This window comes from Gobius niger (assembly GCF_951799975.1).
Source record: "Gobius niger genome assembly, chromosome: 16".
Taxonomy (NCBI): Eukaryota; Metazoa; Chordata; class Actinopteri; order Gobiiformes; family Gobiidae; genus Gobius; species Gobius niger.
The window spans coordinates 23,682,534-23,700,972 of NC_136867.1; the positions used below are offsets into that span (position 1 = coordinate 23,682,534).

At 41.7% G+C, this 18,439-nt stretch overlaps 1 protein-coding gene across 1 annotated transcript; it reads right to left on the bottom strand.

Moving 5' to 3' along the window:
• Nucleotides 1-1,116: 1,116 nt before the first annotated feature.
• On the bottom strand, nt 1,117-16,822 carry atl1 (atlastin GTPase 1). The gene is made up of 14 exons (XM_079573504.1): nt 16,616-16,822; nt 11,832-12,082; nt 11,614-11,748; nt 9,640-9,744; nt 9,511-9,561; nt 8,401-8,457; nt 8,226-8,318; nt 8,005-8,143; nt 6,330-6,457; nt 6,198-6,254; nt 6,047-6,118; nt 4,128-4,559; nt 1,541-1,555; nt 1,117-1,452 (listed from the first exon to the last, which is right to left on the bottom strand). Exons 1-14 carry the CDS (start codon nt 16,653-16,655, stop codon nt 1,336-1,338), a joined length of 1,692 nt encoding a protein of 563 aa, XP_079429630.1. The 5' UTR covers nt 16,656-16,822; the 3' UTR covers nt 1,117-1,335.
• Nucleotides 16,823-18,439: the final 1,617 nt, after the last annotated feature.

Here is an 18,439-nt window from a genome sequence, read left to right on the forward strand (position 1 = left end):
CAAAGTAAAGTACGATGACGGACATCGACCACGGATCATGCGCATGGAGCTTCAGTAACATCTATCAATATATGTCGCCTCTTAGGGAGTAATAGTATTTTATAAACAGCACTGAACAGAACAAAACAATATCACCAATGGAGAGAAGACAAAGCAAAAGTATGTGATTACTAAGACGGGGGTCTGGCAGAATTACCTTTACAAGTGCGTTGTAGGGTAGACAGTAGAGGGAGAGTGGACCAACAACTTTTGTGACTTTGGTGAAGCTGTGTTTAAGGTTTTAGCAACTTTTTGACCTAACGCAGTGATTCGTGCTTATTGAGCCAATGTTCCCTATTCTCCAACAGTAAGAACACTTTGTCAGTGCCGTCATATTTCAAAGGTGTCGATCAGAGGTGGGCAACATATTGTCGACGAGATAATATTGGTGTTGCTGTTTGGAAGATACGCACATGTACCAAATCAAGTTTATCTCCAATGTTAAGAAATGTAGTGGAGAAATAGTGGAGAAATAGTGGGGGAAGTGGAAAAAATTGGGGGCAAAATTTGGGGAAAAAGCTGAAAAATCTGGGGAAAAATAGGGAGAAAAGGTGAAAAAAAAATGGAAAAAATAGGGGGGAAAAGTGAGTGAAAAGTTTAAAAAAAAAAAAAAAATGGGGGAAAAAATTGTGAGAAAAAGTGAAAAATAAATGGGGAAAAATAGGGGGAAAATGGAGGGAAAAAAAATATTAAAAATTGGGTGAAAAAGTGGAAAAAATTGGGGGGAAATAGGGGGAAAAATGGAGGGAAAATTGGAAAAACATTTTGAAAAAATTGGGAAAACATTGTGAGAAAAAGCTGAAAAAAATAGGGGAAAAATTGGGGGTAAATGGAAACGAATGAAAAAAAAATTGGGCTGGAAATGGAAAAAAAGTGGGGGAAAATTGGGAAAAAAATGTAAGAATAGGAAAAACATTTGGGGGAAAATGGGTATTTTGGGTGTTTTTTTTCTACCTTTTTATAATCTATTCAGGACAACTGTCTTTTTGTGCAAATCAGTGCACATTAAGATGTTTGCAGCACAGACTTTGCATATTTCTTATGATTTTCGAAAACATCGTTGCATCGTAGTTATTGAGAAAGTCCCCGAGCCCTAGTGTCGTCCTAGTAACCACTGGTCCACTGTCCGTTTACCCTCTACGCCTTTTCCTACGGTTAGATTTATCTCTCTGTCGTATATGTTCTGTACAGAGTCTGTTATACTGTCGTGAGAATGTACAAAGCGGGTGTTCCCGTCGCCTCCTCGCCCCAGGGGGAGTAGGGAGTGGGGTGTAGGTGGATGTTTTTTAGTCCTGATCAGTCCCTCTTTCGGTCTCGCTCCCCTCTCTCCTCCTGCTCGGGGTGGTGTCCGGGGAAGGCGTGGTGGTACAGGTGTCTGTGGTTGGCTGCTACATTGTACAACTTATGGAGCGCCTGAACGAGAGAATGAAGAAAAATGAACTGTAACAACTTTCCCATCCAGGACTTCAGTGTAAACCGGGCTTCAATGGTTTGTTCTTACCTCATTTGTGTTTCCCTGCAGGCGTTAAGAGAAGAAAAACAGTTTTCAGAACAGACATAAACAAGTTTCTGCAGCGTTTCTCAACTGTTGGGAAACGGGACACATCATTGCCTTATGATGACAAACCCTGACCCAAATATGAGGAGCTTTTCCAACTCAATTTGCAGTTTGCAGTAAGCATTAAATCAGACTAAAGCATCACCAGTCATTACAACAGATGCACCTATTCATTAATGTGTTTTCAGGCTTTATCAGCTGTTAAATGCACTGCAAAAAGTAAATATCAAGCATTGGCTTAAATTACTTGAATTGAGGAAATGTATCTTGTTTTGAGGGGGTTTCACTCATTTAGACACTTTTCCTGATTGGACCAAGTTTACTTTGCTTGTTTGAGGACAGACTAATTCTAATGTAAATCTCGCATGAAATAAGAAAGTAAAATTGCCAATGAGATAAGACTAATTTTCTTACTCCATTGGCAAAGGAAATGACCTGAAATAAGGACGAAATGTATTGAAACGAGTCGGAAACATCTCAAGAATAAGTGTAAACATCTTAACTAGTCAAAACACCTAATATTAGAATTATTTTATTCAAATTGAGATGTTTATACTCATCTAGTTTATTACTTTTTGCAGTGTGTTTCCTGGGAAAACACTGAATATGACTCTTTTGGTTGAGAATTACTGACATAAAGCTCATAAATGTGCAATTAGTGCCACCTAGAGGTTGCAAAATATATTGTTATTTAGTCTTGCAGACAGAAAACTGATACTTAAGTAAGAAAACATAATTTAGCTGAATAAGCAAACCTCCAGTTAAACATTTCGACTGTCCCAGTGAGGAGTGAGAAAGAAGTCGAGGTGTCAAAGCCACAGAAAATGCAGATATTAGATAATGTTTTAGATTCAGTTTGGTATTTGCTTGCCTCTAACATATAGAACATACAGAGATGTGTTTTTTTACAGGCAGACTCATAACATTTTGGATGATACTGTTGCCATCAATGCAAAACCTGCTCCTAATGACCAGCTCAACACAGACAATGCTATTTTTGAAGTGAGGAATCAAAGAATGGTTTTGGATGAGGTCCTAAGCTATTTAAATCTCATATTTGGCTGCTTTAAGTCAACGTCATGGACACAAGCTGCTCCCGGTAAAGTTACAATCAGGTCTGAGGAGACTGAGCCGCTCACAGCAAAGACACAGGTTTGTTTGGGTATTTTTCACCAATAATAAATAATAAATAAATGCTTGATTATGCTAAATTTGACATAGTATGTTCTTTTTAATAATACAATATATATTTTAATGATGCTTTGATGAGCAGTTGTGCCCAGTCGATATATTGGGCCGATATACGGGTATTGGATATCGGCCTGATTGTCGGCTGATATCTCCAGAACCGAAAGTGATGGAGACTTAACGTCAGAGGAGAAAACTGGCCATGCGTTCGTTCACTTATTTTATATATTTTGTTTTGCTGACTTGCTCATCATTTCAGAACCTGTAATCTACTGATTTTTGTCTTTCAAATGAGCTCCCTCTGAAGTATCTACTAAACATGCATATCATAGCATCAAACACAGGATCATATCGTTAGTGCATACAGTATCGGCCTGAGAAAAACCCACATCGGTCGACCTCAATTCAATTCATCTTTTTTATTTGAGCATCTGAGTTCCAGAAAATTCTACATAGGAAAACAGTTCAGCACAGTAATCAAAGCCAAAGAGAGATGGAAGCGTAGGTGAATAAGTAAATAAATAAATAACGTGGATATGATGCTCATAAGGAGTAGGCAGAAGCTTAAGCTTGTTAGTGCCGTTTTTTAGTTTTTTTCACCTCTCTAATAGATATATTTCTATGATTGAAACCTTTACTATAATAATTACTGTTTAACAATAGACAAAAAAAATACAAATCAAATCAAATTGCTTAAAGGAACAGGCCACCATTTTTACATACTGAGATATCTTCTTGTCTGAGCTTAGATGAGTTGATGCGTACCTGTCTGGTCTTTGTGTGTGCCCTCAGTCACGCAAAACGACCAAAGTTGTTGTTAGCATTTGGCCTCTCCCAATGTGTTCCTATAGCTCCACACTGGGTGAAGTTAGAAGCTACCACGCTCTTCCACGGGCACACAGACCAGACAGGTACGCATCAACTCGTCTAAACTCTGGTGAGAACATATCACAGTATAGCAGAACTCTGTGCGCTCAGTCATGCAAAAAGACTTAAGGTGTTGTTAGCATTTGGCTTCTCCCAATGTATTCCTGTAGCTCCAAACTGGGTGAAGTTAGAGGCGACCACGCTCTTCCACGGGCACACAGACCAGACAGGTACGTATGAACTCATCTAAACTCAGGTAAGAACATATCTCAGTATGGAAGAACGGAGGCCTGTTCCTTTAAGATGCTGAGGCCGACACAGTAACCAGCATAAGTTACTGTTTTCTTTCATGCAAAAGCTGTGGTTATTGTAAAGCATTATATAAAAATGAATTGCATGATAGATTCCTTGATTTGTCCTGCAGCCTAAACCTTAAAGCTTTTACTTTTTAACCCGTACAATGTGTGGTTCTCACCTGGTCCCAGAGCGCCCCGGCGACCTGGTCGATGACGGCTCCGAGCTCGCGGTACTCTCCTGAATATCGGATATAGGCCCAGGTGCAGAGCGTGATCAGAGCCAGGCCCAGGATCATGTTGCACAGACTGGCGATTATATCCACGCCCACGAAACCGGTGATCCCCGCGGCCACGTACATGACGAAAATGACCACGAACAGCGTGGCGGGGGTGCGCGCCGCGTGGAAAATGTTCTTGGAGTCGTTGTGCTTGATGTACTGGACAAACACCTCGTCCACCTCCGTCTCCAGCTGCAGCAGGTACCGGCGGCTGAACTCCTCGCCGCCCATTTTCTTCACGGAGCGGAACAGCTGCAGCGCCTCCTCGCGGATCACGCCGTGACGGGACTGCAGCTCAGAGGGCGCCAGGAACGGACGGTCACCTCCACACACCTGAGGGAGAGAGAGAGGGGTAACTATGTGTGATTGTACAAAATAATAACAGGGTTTGACAGTTAATCTGGGAGGAGGTTCCTCTTTAGCTTTGTCTGGTCAGCGAGTTAAGATACTATTTGAGCAAATTAAATGGTAGAAAACATAATTCACTGCAATCGCTTAACCCAGCCTGAACCAAGCACATTTTCTCCAATCTGGCTTAACAGAAATCTAAAAGCTTCTTGAAAAAAAGCAACAAAATAGCAACGAAAACAAGGGTGAAAACGCAACAAACAAAGAAAAGAAAATGTGACAAAAACAAAAAAGTTTATATTGTGCATCTATGTATGTATACCTAAGTGTATATGAGTGTTTATGTACTTGTCATTTTATTTAGAGTTTGCTTATTTTTTGTTTACTTTTTATGTTTTTTGTTCATATGATTGTTGCTTTAGAGCACGGAGGTAAAAAATATATATACTGTGTCAAAAAGGGCAAGGTGGAAACCTGTATGAGTTGAGAATATGCTCGAGATAATTCAGTATTTAAAAAAAACATAAAAAGAGAAGAAAATGTGACAAAAATATGACAAAAGGCGCAAACAACACAACAAAAACAAAATCAGTTTTGTTGGCCTTAGCTTTCAAATGAGGCATTACACTGTTATGTAAATGCCATCTCTGAGTATGTATTTTTTGCTGTTGTTTCCTATGTTTTTTTTTGCTTTTGTACCATTTTCCTTTTGCACTATGTTCTTTTGTATTATTTTATTGTTTGGATTTTGGGGGTGGGGGCTTAAAATCTCTCCCACTCCTTTTGAGTAGAGTGTTTACTGCTCAAATAAACAAATAAACTAAACTTAAACTAAACTAAGCTCTGCAGTCTAGAAGCTTTTGGATTTGGGTATTGAGTTGCCTTGTGTACGAAATGCGCGGTATAAATAAAGTTGCCTTGCCTTGCCTTGGGTAAAACTGAACTGGAGAAAATGCGGTCGGTTAAGGTGGGGGTTAAGAGGTTAAGATGTATTTGTTGGGGCTGCCATTTTAGATTGGGGACCCGGCCTCTTTCCAGCTCAAGCAGGGAGAGGGTTCTTGGAAGAAAAGGTTGGGAACCACAGTTTTAGACCACATTTTTGTAGTATTTTTGACTAACTTATATGATGCATAAAAGATATGTATAAATATTTGCCATTCATTTGGTTATATCACCTTTGCTCTGCCCGTTCCCGTCTGATCTCAGAAGCTAAGCAGGAAGGGCCTGGTCGGTACTTGGATGGGAGACCATTATTATCATATTCTTTGTTTTCTTTCACCATTTCTCTTGTGATAGTCAAGACAACCTTCAATCAAATCTACTTCATGAATTAATTCACTTTCGTCTTCAGCTAATGCCAATTTAGCCTTTTCTGATCTATTAGTACTTGTCAGTTGAAGGAGTAACTATGTAGACTTTATACAGATTATTAGATTCTATGAGACACAAAAGGTGAGACATGCTCCTCTCACCTCCTCCATCTTCTTGTTGTACAGATCTTTAGCAGCAGCGACGGCAGCTAAATTATTGGCCTCAGCTGTGGCCTGAGAAGAAACAATCATTAACTTATTACGTGTCTATAATGAACAGCAGCAGCAGCATGTTTGTATAACTATGACCGACCTGTAGCATAGACTTGGGGTGTGGCAGCTCCTCGCCCTGGTAGATTTTGATGTAAGCCTAAAATACACACACACAGGTTAATGTCGCACAGAGACGCAGTCGAAGCTCAACTTTCCCTGTTCGGTGTTGGACCTTGAAGTACTCGAGGAGCCCCCTGCAGGTGATCTTACTGCCGTTGATCTCCTTCACGTCGATGTTTTCTGGACTGAGGAGCCACGGCACCAAAACCCCCAGATTGTTTATGAACTCGCCGTCGATTTCTACAAATAATCAGAACAAAGATCAAAACTACTGTAAACTACTGCTAAATTAGGACTTAAATAAGACTATACCAGAAGATTTAAGAAGTTTTAAACTAGGAGCCAATCCAGATGAGGACAAAACATGACAGATTGCTCCAGAAGCAGACCACATATCAATACCACAGTTTGAGAACCACAGAACTAAATTTAAAAGTCTAAAGAGTTCTGCTTTTTAGTTTGAATGATCATAAACAACTTTGAAAGATCTGAACATCTTGGATTTCTTTTGTTCGTCCATAAATGACTTCTGAAAGTTCAACATATGATTTGGGACTTTGAAAAGTTAGAATTTGTATTGTATGCATTGGACTATTACTACTTCTACACTAAATTAATGTCATGTGCCACTACAATAATACACTGCCCGAAAAAACAGTCGCCATCTGGATTTGACCCACTGTTCTGATCTGGAGTTGCTGCAGTTGGTCAAGTCCAGGTTCAGCAACACTATGAGCCCAAAGAATGAGATCAGACGAACATCCTGAATGACCAGGTTATTTCATCAATGGATTTCTTCTTCCCTGACGGCACGGGGGATATTCCACGATGATCAGGGCTCACATTGTGAAAGAGTGGATCAATGAGAGAGATGCATTGGCCTCCACAGAGTCCAGATCTTAAAGCAGTACTAAGTAGCTCTTGCCCCTAGAGGCCATAAGCGCCACTGCAGGTGTCGTAGCATGATTTTTTTACTTATTAATTGTCCGTGAGAGTAAATACTACACTGACAGAAAAGACAAAGGAAGAGAGAGATGTTGTACATCCAATTATACAATGGAAATATATTTTTTCACTGAAACTTGGCTGTAAACACTGTTTAAAGTGGTGCTAACCCGCAGTTAGCTTTGCCCGTTAGCCTGTTAGCTTCTTTTTCGTGATTCCATTAGTGTGTATTGGTGTCTCTGACCTGGTGGCAGCAAAGTTGCAAATGTGGTTTTCTTGCCAGAGACACCAGGGGTAGATGAAAGACCCTCCAATCATCCCATTACACTTGTATTCCCTCCAGAGGGACTATGAAAGGATTTATTAAGGTTTAACAAGTTACTTAGTACTGCTTTAACCCCGTTGAGAATCTTTGGGACGTGCTGGCGAAAGGCTTTGCGCTCTGGTCACACTCTCCCATCATCAACCAAGATCTTAGTGATAAAACGCAGCACTGGATATTTTGTATGGCAGAAGCTCATTGAAACAAGGCCACAGTGAATAGTGCTGTAATCAAAGCTAAAGGCGCTACAAATATTAAAGCATGTCGGGCAGTGTATGACTTTGATGTTTGGGGAGGTGTGTGTGTGGTTTTCAGTGTGAGCTGAAGTTTTTTCTTTGTACTCTGTCTCTGCAGTCCAGAAATTGTGAATGAAAACAAGATGACTAATCTCAAGGGGCTATTCCTCTTATTAAAGAAAGAAAACCTCACTAAATTCAAATTCACTGCTTGTGCAAATACGGTTTCTAAATAATTCAGAAAAGCTCCAATAGTTTTTATAATAACATAAAACTCTATGTACCGATGATCCTTCCGTCAAAGTGTGGGTTTGTGGCCACTTTAAGTCCGGGGTGAGGCATCAGGAAGCAGGAGATGTTTGTGAAGCACGAGTGGATGTGTTTACGCACGTTCTGCAGCTCCTCGTGCTGGTTCTCAGAGATCTAGCACAAAAATAATCAAAAACAATGATATTACAGCCACAGTTTAGTTAGGTCTGTCTTTAATACAGCCTGAGTCACCGACCTTCAGTCTCTTCTCCAAAAACTTCATGCCTCCCTCCTGTCCGTAGGGAAACTCGTACGGAAAACTCCAGTCCCGGACCAGGAAGATCATGGACTGAAACGTAAACAAGAAAAATAACAAGTGAAAATAAAGACATTACAGGTCTACAGTGCTGGATTTCTATTGTGACTTTTACCTGAAAAGGTTTGAGAAAAGTCTCCTCCATTGCCAGTCGACCGTATTCAGTGAAAAGCTACAAAAAGTACATTATGTTTAAATATAATCCATACATGGTTCTGTGTTTTAATTTTAGTCAAAGTAATTAATGAGACTAAGCCTATGAAACCATCTATTAAAAGATATATGGCAGTAAATGGTTTGGAATGCATTGTTATTTTACACATAAATCAGACGATAACTTTCTAAATAATTCATAATCAGGGGGTATCTAGAGCGGAAATGAAGATTGGGAATCACCCACTTACATTACATCACTAACATTACATAAGATCTTTGTTGAATAAAGCTTGACTAAAACTAAATTGTGATTAAAACTAAATGACATTTTGGTCAAAAGACAAAGACTGAAAGGGACTAGATGGAGTTTAAAAATGTTAAAACTCAGTATTTTCTTCCCCCCACATGTTCTCAGACCTATTCACCACAAAATCCTCAATCAGTCACTCAGAAAGTTGTTACTTCAGGTCTTAATTGAGGTCATGCACGAGCTTAATAAAGAAGCTGCAGTTACGCATAAGACCTGAGGTGGCAGTAGTGAGTATAAAATGACAAGCTTGGCCCTTTAAAGTGTATTTTTTTCAAACTTTTTCCCACATAAAGCTAAAGTTCCGCCGCTTGAGGACATGTTAATAAAAAAAACTTAAAGTGAATGTTTGCAGGAGGCTCTTAGTGCTTTAAAAAGTCACTACAGCTGAACTCGGCTTGCTCAAAGCTGTTCATGAAGTGTCTGTGAACAGGCCACTCCTCATTTGAGTTCAGCCATTGAGCTTTAATGACTGAGGCTGCACTGGCACTGACTGGGACTTTATCGGGGGCAAGGACTGGGACTGAGGAAGAGAAACTCCTTTTATGTTTATGATTTCCAAACTGGTTCAAACTATAGGATCTGGCTGCAACAATAAGAGTAGAGCTATTTCTGCTTTCTGATAGGACAGCGGACACAGAGAGATAATAACATGAAATTTGCAATGTACAAAATGTGTTACTAAAATAGTTGTCAGATATTTCAATAATTGATTAGTTGTTTCAGCCCTAGCTTATTCCACATGAACGTGCAGTGATTTACCTGTAAATGCTGAAGGTCGTCTTCCTGTACGTTCTGTGAGATGTTGTAAACCTGGAACACAAACGTGAATCCACATTAAAGCAGATGTTTTCCAAATAAACCAGACTTGCTGAGACAGAGTTGTGAGACCTGCATGGAGCTGATCATGGTGCTGAGGGCGAACACTGTGGCAGAGTCTCTGAGAGTCGACTGGCTGTCGAAGGTGCCCTGAGTGTCCATCAACAACACGGCCACCTGAGGAGCATGAAGAAGGAACTCATGAGACAAAGACGTGACACAAAACACATACAAGAGTTCTGAACTATTCCTGCTCTTTTCAGGGATGGGGTTTTCTTGAGATTGAGAATGGAGAAAAGGTTTCTGTGTGGATTTGTAACCGTACATCAGCGCTAATTTTGCCGAATAACATTTTTTGTCATAATTTTAGTCAGCTCCAGACCTTGTGCATTAAGTGGGCAGTACTTGGGCTGGAAAACACCCATAGCCAATGCCGATGTTATGTAGAACAACCTTTTTTCTCCAACCAGACTGGCGGGAAGGGGCGAGGGCAAGGGAGAGAGGAGGTGGGGGAGTGTTGGTGAACATGTGCTTTTGTTTGGGTCACATTAGCGCAATTATGGCCGAGTGCAGACGCTCACCGAAGCGGGACCAGCTGTAGCTACATCTCCATCTCTCGGGACATCGGACAGAGTTTAACTCACAGTGGGATAAATAAAGGGTTTAGTTTAACCCGTGAGAGTTCGTAAAAGCCTATAATGCTGAAGGAATAACACAAGCCAGCATGATGTAAACAAGGAAAGAATGTGAGTCTACCATTCGCTACTCACGCAATACCATAATGCATTGCGCCTTGGGGGGTTCGCTGCTGTAAACAATATGCCGCTGTCATCGAAGAAACAAGTATTAATCTTCCAAACACTGTTAAAAAAAAAGGAATCTATTGATTTTGAAAAGTCGATCGTGAAAAAAGCTCTCGTTAACCTGGTGTGCAGTGCTTTGTAGTTCCAGATTACGTTTTTGATTGTTGGAGCAGTTGTGAGCACAGCAGAAGTCGTTTTTCATCATTGTTTGGCTGTAGCTTCACTCGCACACAAAGACCTCCAGGTCGTAGCTACCCCCCAAGGCGCAATGCATTATGGGTTATGTGCAGGTAGCGAATAGAGGAGCGCTCAGTGCTGTAATAAACCACGCTTCAGGCGACCTCTTTTTTATGTAAGCGACGCCCTCTCTCGCCAGTGGTGCAATCAAATAGCGTAACCGATGTGCTTATGCCACATGGCACCGCGCTTGAAGCATACACTGTAAATATAATGGACGTCTTCTCCTCACTCCTCCTCATTTACCATAATGACCACGCTCGAGGGGGAAATAATGGCAGGTTTACAGACTTCCCAGCTCTGGCGAAGCATGTTCCTAAAAAGGGCATAAGGGCGGGTTTTTTCACTGTAGACTCGGCCGTTGCGTGACGTGTAGCTCGCACAGCTCCAATGCTAACAGTCCGACCCTCATTAAGTACGAGATTTCTAAAATTCTTCTTACGAAAACCAGCCTGGTCCCCTTAATTGTAACTAACCCAACGTTTTCACAGGAGGAATATCTAGCTCTAGATAGTTCCAAAAAAATTGGGACCAGGCTAAACTCCAATGCTTTTCAATGGGGGACCAGCCGCGATATGAAGGTACTACAGCAATGACGGAGCAATGGGGGCCCCTAGTGTTGTGGCCAAAAAGCAGAGCAGCCAGCGGCCATTGGCTTGGAGCAGCCCTGTCCTTGCGCCAGGCGGAAGATCTAGCCCACAGTATTTGTCCTGTGAGAGCTTAAAACTGATGTAGCCTAAATGCTGAATGAATTACACAAGGCGTGATGTAAAGAAGAGATGAGGAGAAGCTGCGAATGGGGAGCAGCAGCTTTAGCTCTCTTGCAGAACACCACACCTCCGTCCACATCTTTTTCTAAGCAGCGCTCTCTACCTACTGACGCAGCTGGTGTGTGCATGCAAGATGACTGCCTCGTCTGGACCAACACTTTTGTTGCACCGAGGGGAAGGTAGAGCCCGAAAACTACACTGTTGTTCATGGATATGGTTGTAATTGTGGCACGTACCTTCCTGCCGTCCGGTTTGTCGACCAGAAACACCTCACTCCAGATCTGAATGCCTGTGGTCTCTCTCTCGGAGCCTCCTCTCCACGAGAACCCGGTCAGCGGCTCCTCCGAGTCGCCCAGCCAGTCCTCACACGCCTGGGGCAGAGGTTTGGACACTCAGACACAAAACCTCACATGTATTTAATCTGTGATGGTTAGTACGAAGCGAATGTGCTCACGTGTTTGTACATGTAGCGCAGCATGAAGTCCATGAGGAAAGACTTGCCCTTCCTGAAGGCGCCGGCCACAGACACCGCCACCACCTCGCGGTCGCGCACCTCTTTGTTCAGGAGGATCCGGGACAGCGCCGCCTCGTCCAGCTCAAACGTGTGGTCGTCCTTCACCAGCAGCACCTGGACGGGGCGCGCCTTAGACTCCGCCTCCTCCTCCTCCTCGCTCCAGTCGTACGTTTGCTTCTCGCTCAGGGCCCCTGCGGAGACAATGGGGAGTTTTATCTACTTTTGCAGACGAACAGAGGCTGATGTTGTGCTCTCGGGCAAGACACTTCACCCACTTTACCAATGTGTGAATGTAGAGAGTGAGTGAGTGGTTTATACAGGCACCAGCTGGTCAAAATGAATGCTTTTTTAAAACACAAAAAAGAAAATCCATGCATATTTCATTTAAAGCAAACAATCCCTTAAACAGAGGAATGAGGGGAAATTTCAAAATCATAAAGGAAGTCGGCAACGGGCAACTTATGAAATATTGTGTACAATTTAAAACTGAAGCTGAATTTTTGTATTTTCTATGAACCAATACAGTAAAAAAATTAAAAAGCAAAAAAAAGGAATAAAAGTCCAGCATCGTTATTATCCCAAGAATTCTATATTCAATGCCAGTTAAAATGCAATTTAAAGGGACCAGGAGCAAGTTGGTCATTTTATGCTCACTACTGCCACTTTAGGTCTAATCTGTAATTGCAGGTTCTATATTAAGCTCGTGCATGACGGCACTTCGGACCCGAATTAATAACCTTTTGAGTGACAGTGCAGGATTTTAGAGGCAGTTGTGGTGAACAGGTCTGAGCTCATTCTACACATGGCTGGAACATGTAAGGGGAGGAAAATACTTAGTTTTAACATTTTTAAACTTTGTATAGTCCCTTTAATCCATAAAAAAGTCATATGACATATTTATATGCATATGACAGGTTTAATCCTTTTGTAATTATGGTAAAATAGCCGCTTTTATACCTTCATTAGGCCCAAACCGCTTTAAAGGGCAGGAATCAGTCACCCATTCACTCTCTCATACACCAATGTACACAGACACAGGAGGCAAGTCTTGCCCAAGGACACAACAACAGTGTCAGGTCGGGGGAAGTTTGATGGATAATATCTGTGGAACTGTATTAATCATAGTTTTACTTCACCAAAGCAGCAATTTAACACACGCTGTTTTTACAAATGCTTATGTTCATGACATAGATAGCATAGAAATCACAGAAATGCCTCACTACCTGAGCATGTTGCTGACAAATGCATGTTCCATCCTTGTTCAAATGCATGGAGAAGCCAGGTGCTATATTAAAGTATGGTGAGGTATGACACGTCCATTTCATGGCATTAATATAATTTCTGTGGTTTCTCCATCATTAACATATTATAAGGTGATGTTTAGTGGCCATTGGATGTGTCTCTGATCACACAAAAAGTAGAAACTCAGAGGACGCTTCTATACGCCTACGCTCATCTAATAAAACCTCAAAAGGTTAGCACACGGGTTGAGAACAGCTTAAAACATCAGGATTGTTTATCATTTTGAGATGTTTGATGAATAATTGCTGACGGCTTTAGGAAAAATATACTGAGCGGGCAAAGGAACGCAGAAAAGTTTCCCAGATCAGCATATTTTAGGATTCAACAATGCTTCTGCTTTTTATTTCTATGATAGACAGTTAAACATGTTTACCCGTATGTCCCTAACTGTCAGTGTCCAACAAGGAAGTGAAAAAAGTTAAACTAAGTAGATTCTTTGGCTAAATCTGAAGTATAATTGTGTGCACTTTAAGCCTTCATTTGGAAACCATGTGACCGATGGCACAGATTGATGGCCTTGCTTTGATCAGTCTAGCCCAGGGCAGCTGTGGTCAGATCCAGCTTCTCGTAAAGTGCAATACAAGTGTAAACCATTATTATGCTTATGAGAGTAAAGTTGAGTAACGTGATGAGTGAATTTCCTGTAATTGGTTTAGATCTCTGTTCATTTGAAAAGGGAAAAGCCGAGTGCATCACTGCTTCCTGTTTGGAGGAGATCAATATTCCCTGTGTTTTTCAAACTGATCCGGATCAAACGGAGAAAACGTCCCACCGGGGGAAGACGGTGAGATCATACGGCCTTTACAGGCAGTGAATCGAAGCTCCTCTATCCACCGCCGTGTAACATCCATAAAACCAGCAAAACCATATATACAGTATATAAAGCACTGCAGAAGGTAATCTAGAGATAAGTACAGTTGAAGCTATGTAAAAGGTTTGCACATTAAGGGAACAAACTGGAATATAAATGACTAAGGACACCACAAAAACTTGATAATCTTGTATATGTACTTATTCATTTACTTATTTTAATGTATTTAGTTTTCCTTTCTTCTGTGTAAGCAATACCTCCAATGTATGTATTCATATATTGTGTTATTATCTAGGTATCACTTTATTAGTAGTGAAATGACACCAGCGGAGAAGCAGAGACTTTCTGACGACTCTGCTGCTTCACAAAGGCCGTGTGTTGTGTTTTAAGAGGACGCGGTGGAGTTTTCTTTCCCACTTTCCTCCTTTCTCTCATGCTGCGTCCGAAACCATCAGATTGCTAAGAGCCCTTACGCCAAACCGGATGTGCGTCAGCGTCCGCCATGGCAAGTTGCTTCCGAATTGGTAAGTCAGTTAGGAAGTAGTTAGGAAAAGGAGCCTTGATGCTAACTGTCATGGCCACTTTAGCATAGGGACCTCTGATGCTAACTAACCGGTGATTAGGAGCTGTGCCATCCCACAAGCCACTGCGCCAAACCCCCCCCACCAATGTATGGATCATTTGGATTTATTTTTCTCCTTAAATGTCTTTGTTTGGACTCTATATTGTTGTTGGACACTGTACACTAGGGGGCGACATGCACTTTTGTTTGGCCTGGACTCCACCAATAACTTTAAAGAAGAAGAAAAACAGCTGTTGGTGATGTCACTTCCCTTTCCCCTGTTTAAGGACAGACGGATTGTGCAAATTCTGCTGAAGGTCTAGTTCCCTAACTGCATAGAGATCTAACAGTTGACCCCATGAAAGGTTAAGGAGTTAGTTGCTAGTGTTAGTGCTTAGAGGCTACAATTTGATGGTTTCAGACGCAGCCACACTCTGCTCTGAGCGGACCATTTAACTCCGCCCCTTTCCCTTGAGTTTCCATGGAGACGGCTGTCAATCACAGCAGAGGCATGAAGACGATAAAACTAAAACACTTTTGAAAACTCCATGGCTTATTAAGAGGTTTTACTTTTGAGAGCAGACAAGGAATATCTAAAACAGAAATAACTACTTTTAAATAAAGGGTTATGTTTGGCGCATTGAGTTGCCTTGTGTACGAAATGCACGGTATGAATAAAGTTGCCTTGCCTTGCCTTTCTTAATGGGCCTATTTGTTGCTACATTATGAAATATTAATGAGCAGGACTCTGAGCAGTTTTCTTCACATGAAAGATCAGGAGACTTTTTAAAGCTTATTTCAAATCAAATCGATTAAAGTCGTACAAACTGAGTAAAAAAAAATGAGATTTTATTTTTTGGCCATGTCGCCCAGCCCGAGCCTCAATATATCGATTCGAACTTCAAATTTGTAACTGTGACAGACCTAGATCACAGATTCTGGGGGTAATGGTGGGTCCCGAAGCCACACCAGTTGAGAACCTCACACCCATAGCTTTAAATCAATCGGTTGCAGCTCCCCAAAAGCTTTAAACTTTTCTACATTTACTTGATAATGAGCTTGGGAATCTAATGTGATATGCACTTGCTACAAATATCATTTAAAAAGATACATTTACAGGCAAAGAGGTGTGGCAAGAGGAGCAATAAATGGGCATAGAATATCAGACACCAACAGCATGACCTTATAGACTTGAGTGTAGCTTCGCCCTTAGACCTCTGCAAAAAAACCTTAAAAAACAGTCAAGCTTCACAGAAAACACTTCCGAGTCCTATTCCTGGATCTTGGTCTCGCACTACGACACATCACAAGGCAAATTAACAAACCCCCTTTTTTATTTTTAAAGATTGATGCCTCCTCCTGCTGCTGCTGCCGGCCCACACAATGCAAAGTAATTGAATGGAGTTCATCTGAGGTGTCTGTTTCTGCAAGCAGCCTCACCCAAGACAAGCCAGCAAGACCACACTCACCCAGAAGGGCCATGGGGATTCATAAACAAAAGCCTTTCCCCTTAAAACACACAATATTTTATCGATTAATGTGACTAAAATGTGATATATTTGTCATACAATGCTCGTGGCCATAATGGTGTAATAAAACAGCTCGCGATTCGCATTTAAGCGTGAAAAAGAGGGGATGACAAGGTGTTTATACTGATGCAATATTATATAATAGGTTGCCATATGCTCTATTTAGCAGGGGAATATACACCATGGAAATCGTCATTGTTACGTGTATAGGAGATGATGACTGTTTTATTAAGGTTAAAGGGAATTATGCATATCGAAAAGTACATGTTTTTTTAATAATAAAAGCAATTGCAAGGCCTGTATTTTGGATATTAGCAATGGAAACGCAATATTTGGAACAAGCTAAGGCGATGTGCGTAAAGAAACGACGCTGTCTGGTTATTTGCCGTGTTTTTCAATAGGTTTTTAGCGCTGCCTGTGCAAATAAAGTGATATAATTGTAATTGGCTGCGATGCTAGCCGTCCTCGCCTCGCTAAATGTGCGTCAAATTGAAGCTAATCATGAAAGTGTGTTACGTACATTCGCCCCAGCTGTCTCTGTCCTTGCACTGCTTCACCATGGCGCTGTCCTGGGTGGGTTTTTGTTGCGGGTTAAATCGTGGGTTCAGTCCGCAGCAGTCATGGGTGTAGCTCTGGGAGGATGCCCCGGTCTGTGGGAGAAGAGGATGCTGCTGCTGCTGCTGCTACTGCTGCTGCTGGAGGAAAATGATGGAGCCTTTTCTTCCCGTATGGAGCTGCAGTGTTTGTTTATGTCGATAGAGGGCGACAACGTTCCACGAGTTGATTTATTGCTTTTTTGCCAAATTCCCCCTCAATAAAATCCCCCAACAGGTGATTTTGAATTTGAAATAACTTTTACCTCCATGTCCGTGGTCTACAAGTAATACTTAAAATGTAAAAGCTTCTTTAACCCTAGAACACCATTACCGGGTGGTTTTCACTCGAGCAAATACATTTATGTGATTGTCATTACGCAGCGTTTATCTGAGTGTCCTGGGTCTCTGGGCTTCAGCTTTGTCTTTGATATCTTTGATGGCCTGGGCGTTTTCCTAATCCACACACTTTTTCCTACAGGCACATGTTTGGGTGATTTTCACCCAGCGATAGTGAAAGAAGGTAGGCTTGGGTAAGTGTATAAAACCAGGCAATCTCGCCCTCTTTCAAGATCGACATTCAGGACTGCCACATTTACTTTGCTCCTGTCACAGAGTTGGTGTCTCTGGCCTCCCAGCAAGTGAGGAATACATAGTATTTTTTTTGGTTAACAAAATATGACTTATTTTGTTTCTCTCTCCTGCGGCTGTTTGTGGGACACTGAGCCTTCACAAGGAGGTCTCAAATATCCCAGGAATGGGTGGACCAAGTTTCCATTTTCATTGTTTTTTTTGTTTTTTTTTACTGAAAGGACGAGATCGTGGATACAAGCGGCCGAAATGAGTTTCCTTCGCAGGGTGGCTGGGCGCACCTTTGGAGATCGGGTGAGGAGCTCAGTCACCCCGGGAGGAGCTCGGAGTAGAGTCGCTGCTCCTTCACGTTGAAAGGAGCAGCTGAGGTGGCTCAGGCATCTGTCCCGGATGCCTCCTATTGGGACAAGGCCAATAGGAGGCCTCGTGGAAGACCCAGGTCACGCTGGAGGGACTATGTCTCTGAGCTGGCCTGGTGTCGCCTCGGGGTCCCCCCAGAACAGCTGGAGGAGGTCTGTGTGGATCGGGAAGTCTGGGCATCTCTGCTATGACTACTGCTTCTGCGACCCGGCCCCGGATAAAGCGGAAGAAGATGGATGGATGGATGGATGGATGGATGGATGGATGGATGGATGGATGGATGGATGGATGGATGGATGGATGGATGGATGGATGGATGGATGAATCGATGGATGGATGGAAAAAAAAGCTCCAGGTCGATATTCTTACTCAACAATAGTTATATGTTTTTGAGGGTTATTCAATGTTTGTATGCGTTTGTATATAATCCATCATATTTTTTTTAATAATAGCCTTTTTATTTCATCATTTCATCATGAGTCTTTGAAGTGGCTTGCATTACCAAGTTCACCCACTAGATGGAGGCAACAACACGCTGAATGGAAGTGCAGCTCCTTTTGAGTAAAACTTGTGAAAACAAAACAATAATGCCTTTTTTTCATTTGCAAGTGAATGCAAACTATGACTAAAGTGTTATTATGTGGACAGCAACAACCCATCGGAAAAGTAGGATGTATAGGGCTGTTAAATCAATTTGGAGGACAATGATTTAAACTGTCAAACATATTTTTTGATCAAATTATAGTCTTTAAACAAACAAACTGTAAATAAAATAGTCTCAAACTGAAGTATTTCCACTT

What these genes read in the sequence shown, in the direction of transcription:
- atl1 (XM_079573504.1), bottom strand. Translation starts at nt 16,655, where the DNA reads ATGGTGAAGCAGTGCAAGGACAGAGACAGCTGGGGCGAAT. An exon ending in CAGAGACAGCTGGGGCGAAT is followed by an intron (nt 12,083 to 16,615) that starts GTACGTAACACA and finishes TTGTCTCCGCAG; the next exon opens with GGGCCCTGAGCGAGAAGCAA. An exon ending in TGCGCTACATGTACAAACAC is followed by an intron (nt 11,749 to 11,831) that starts GTGAGCACATTC and finishes CCTCTGCCCCAG; the next exon opens with GCGTGTGAGGACTGGCTGGG.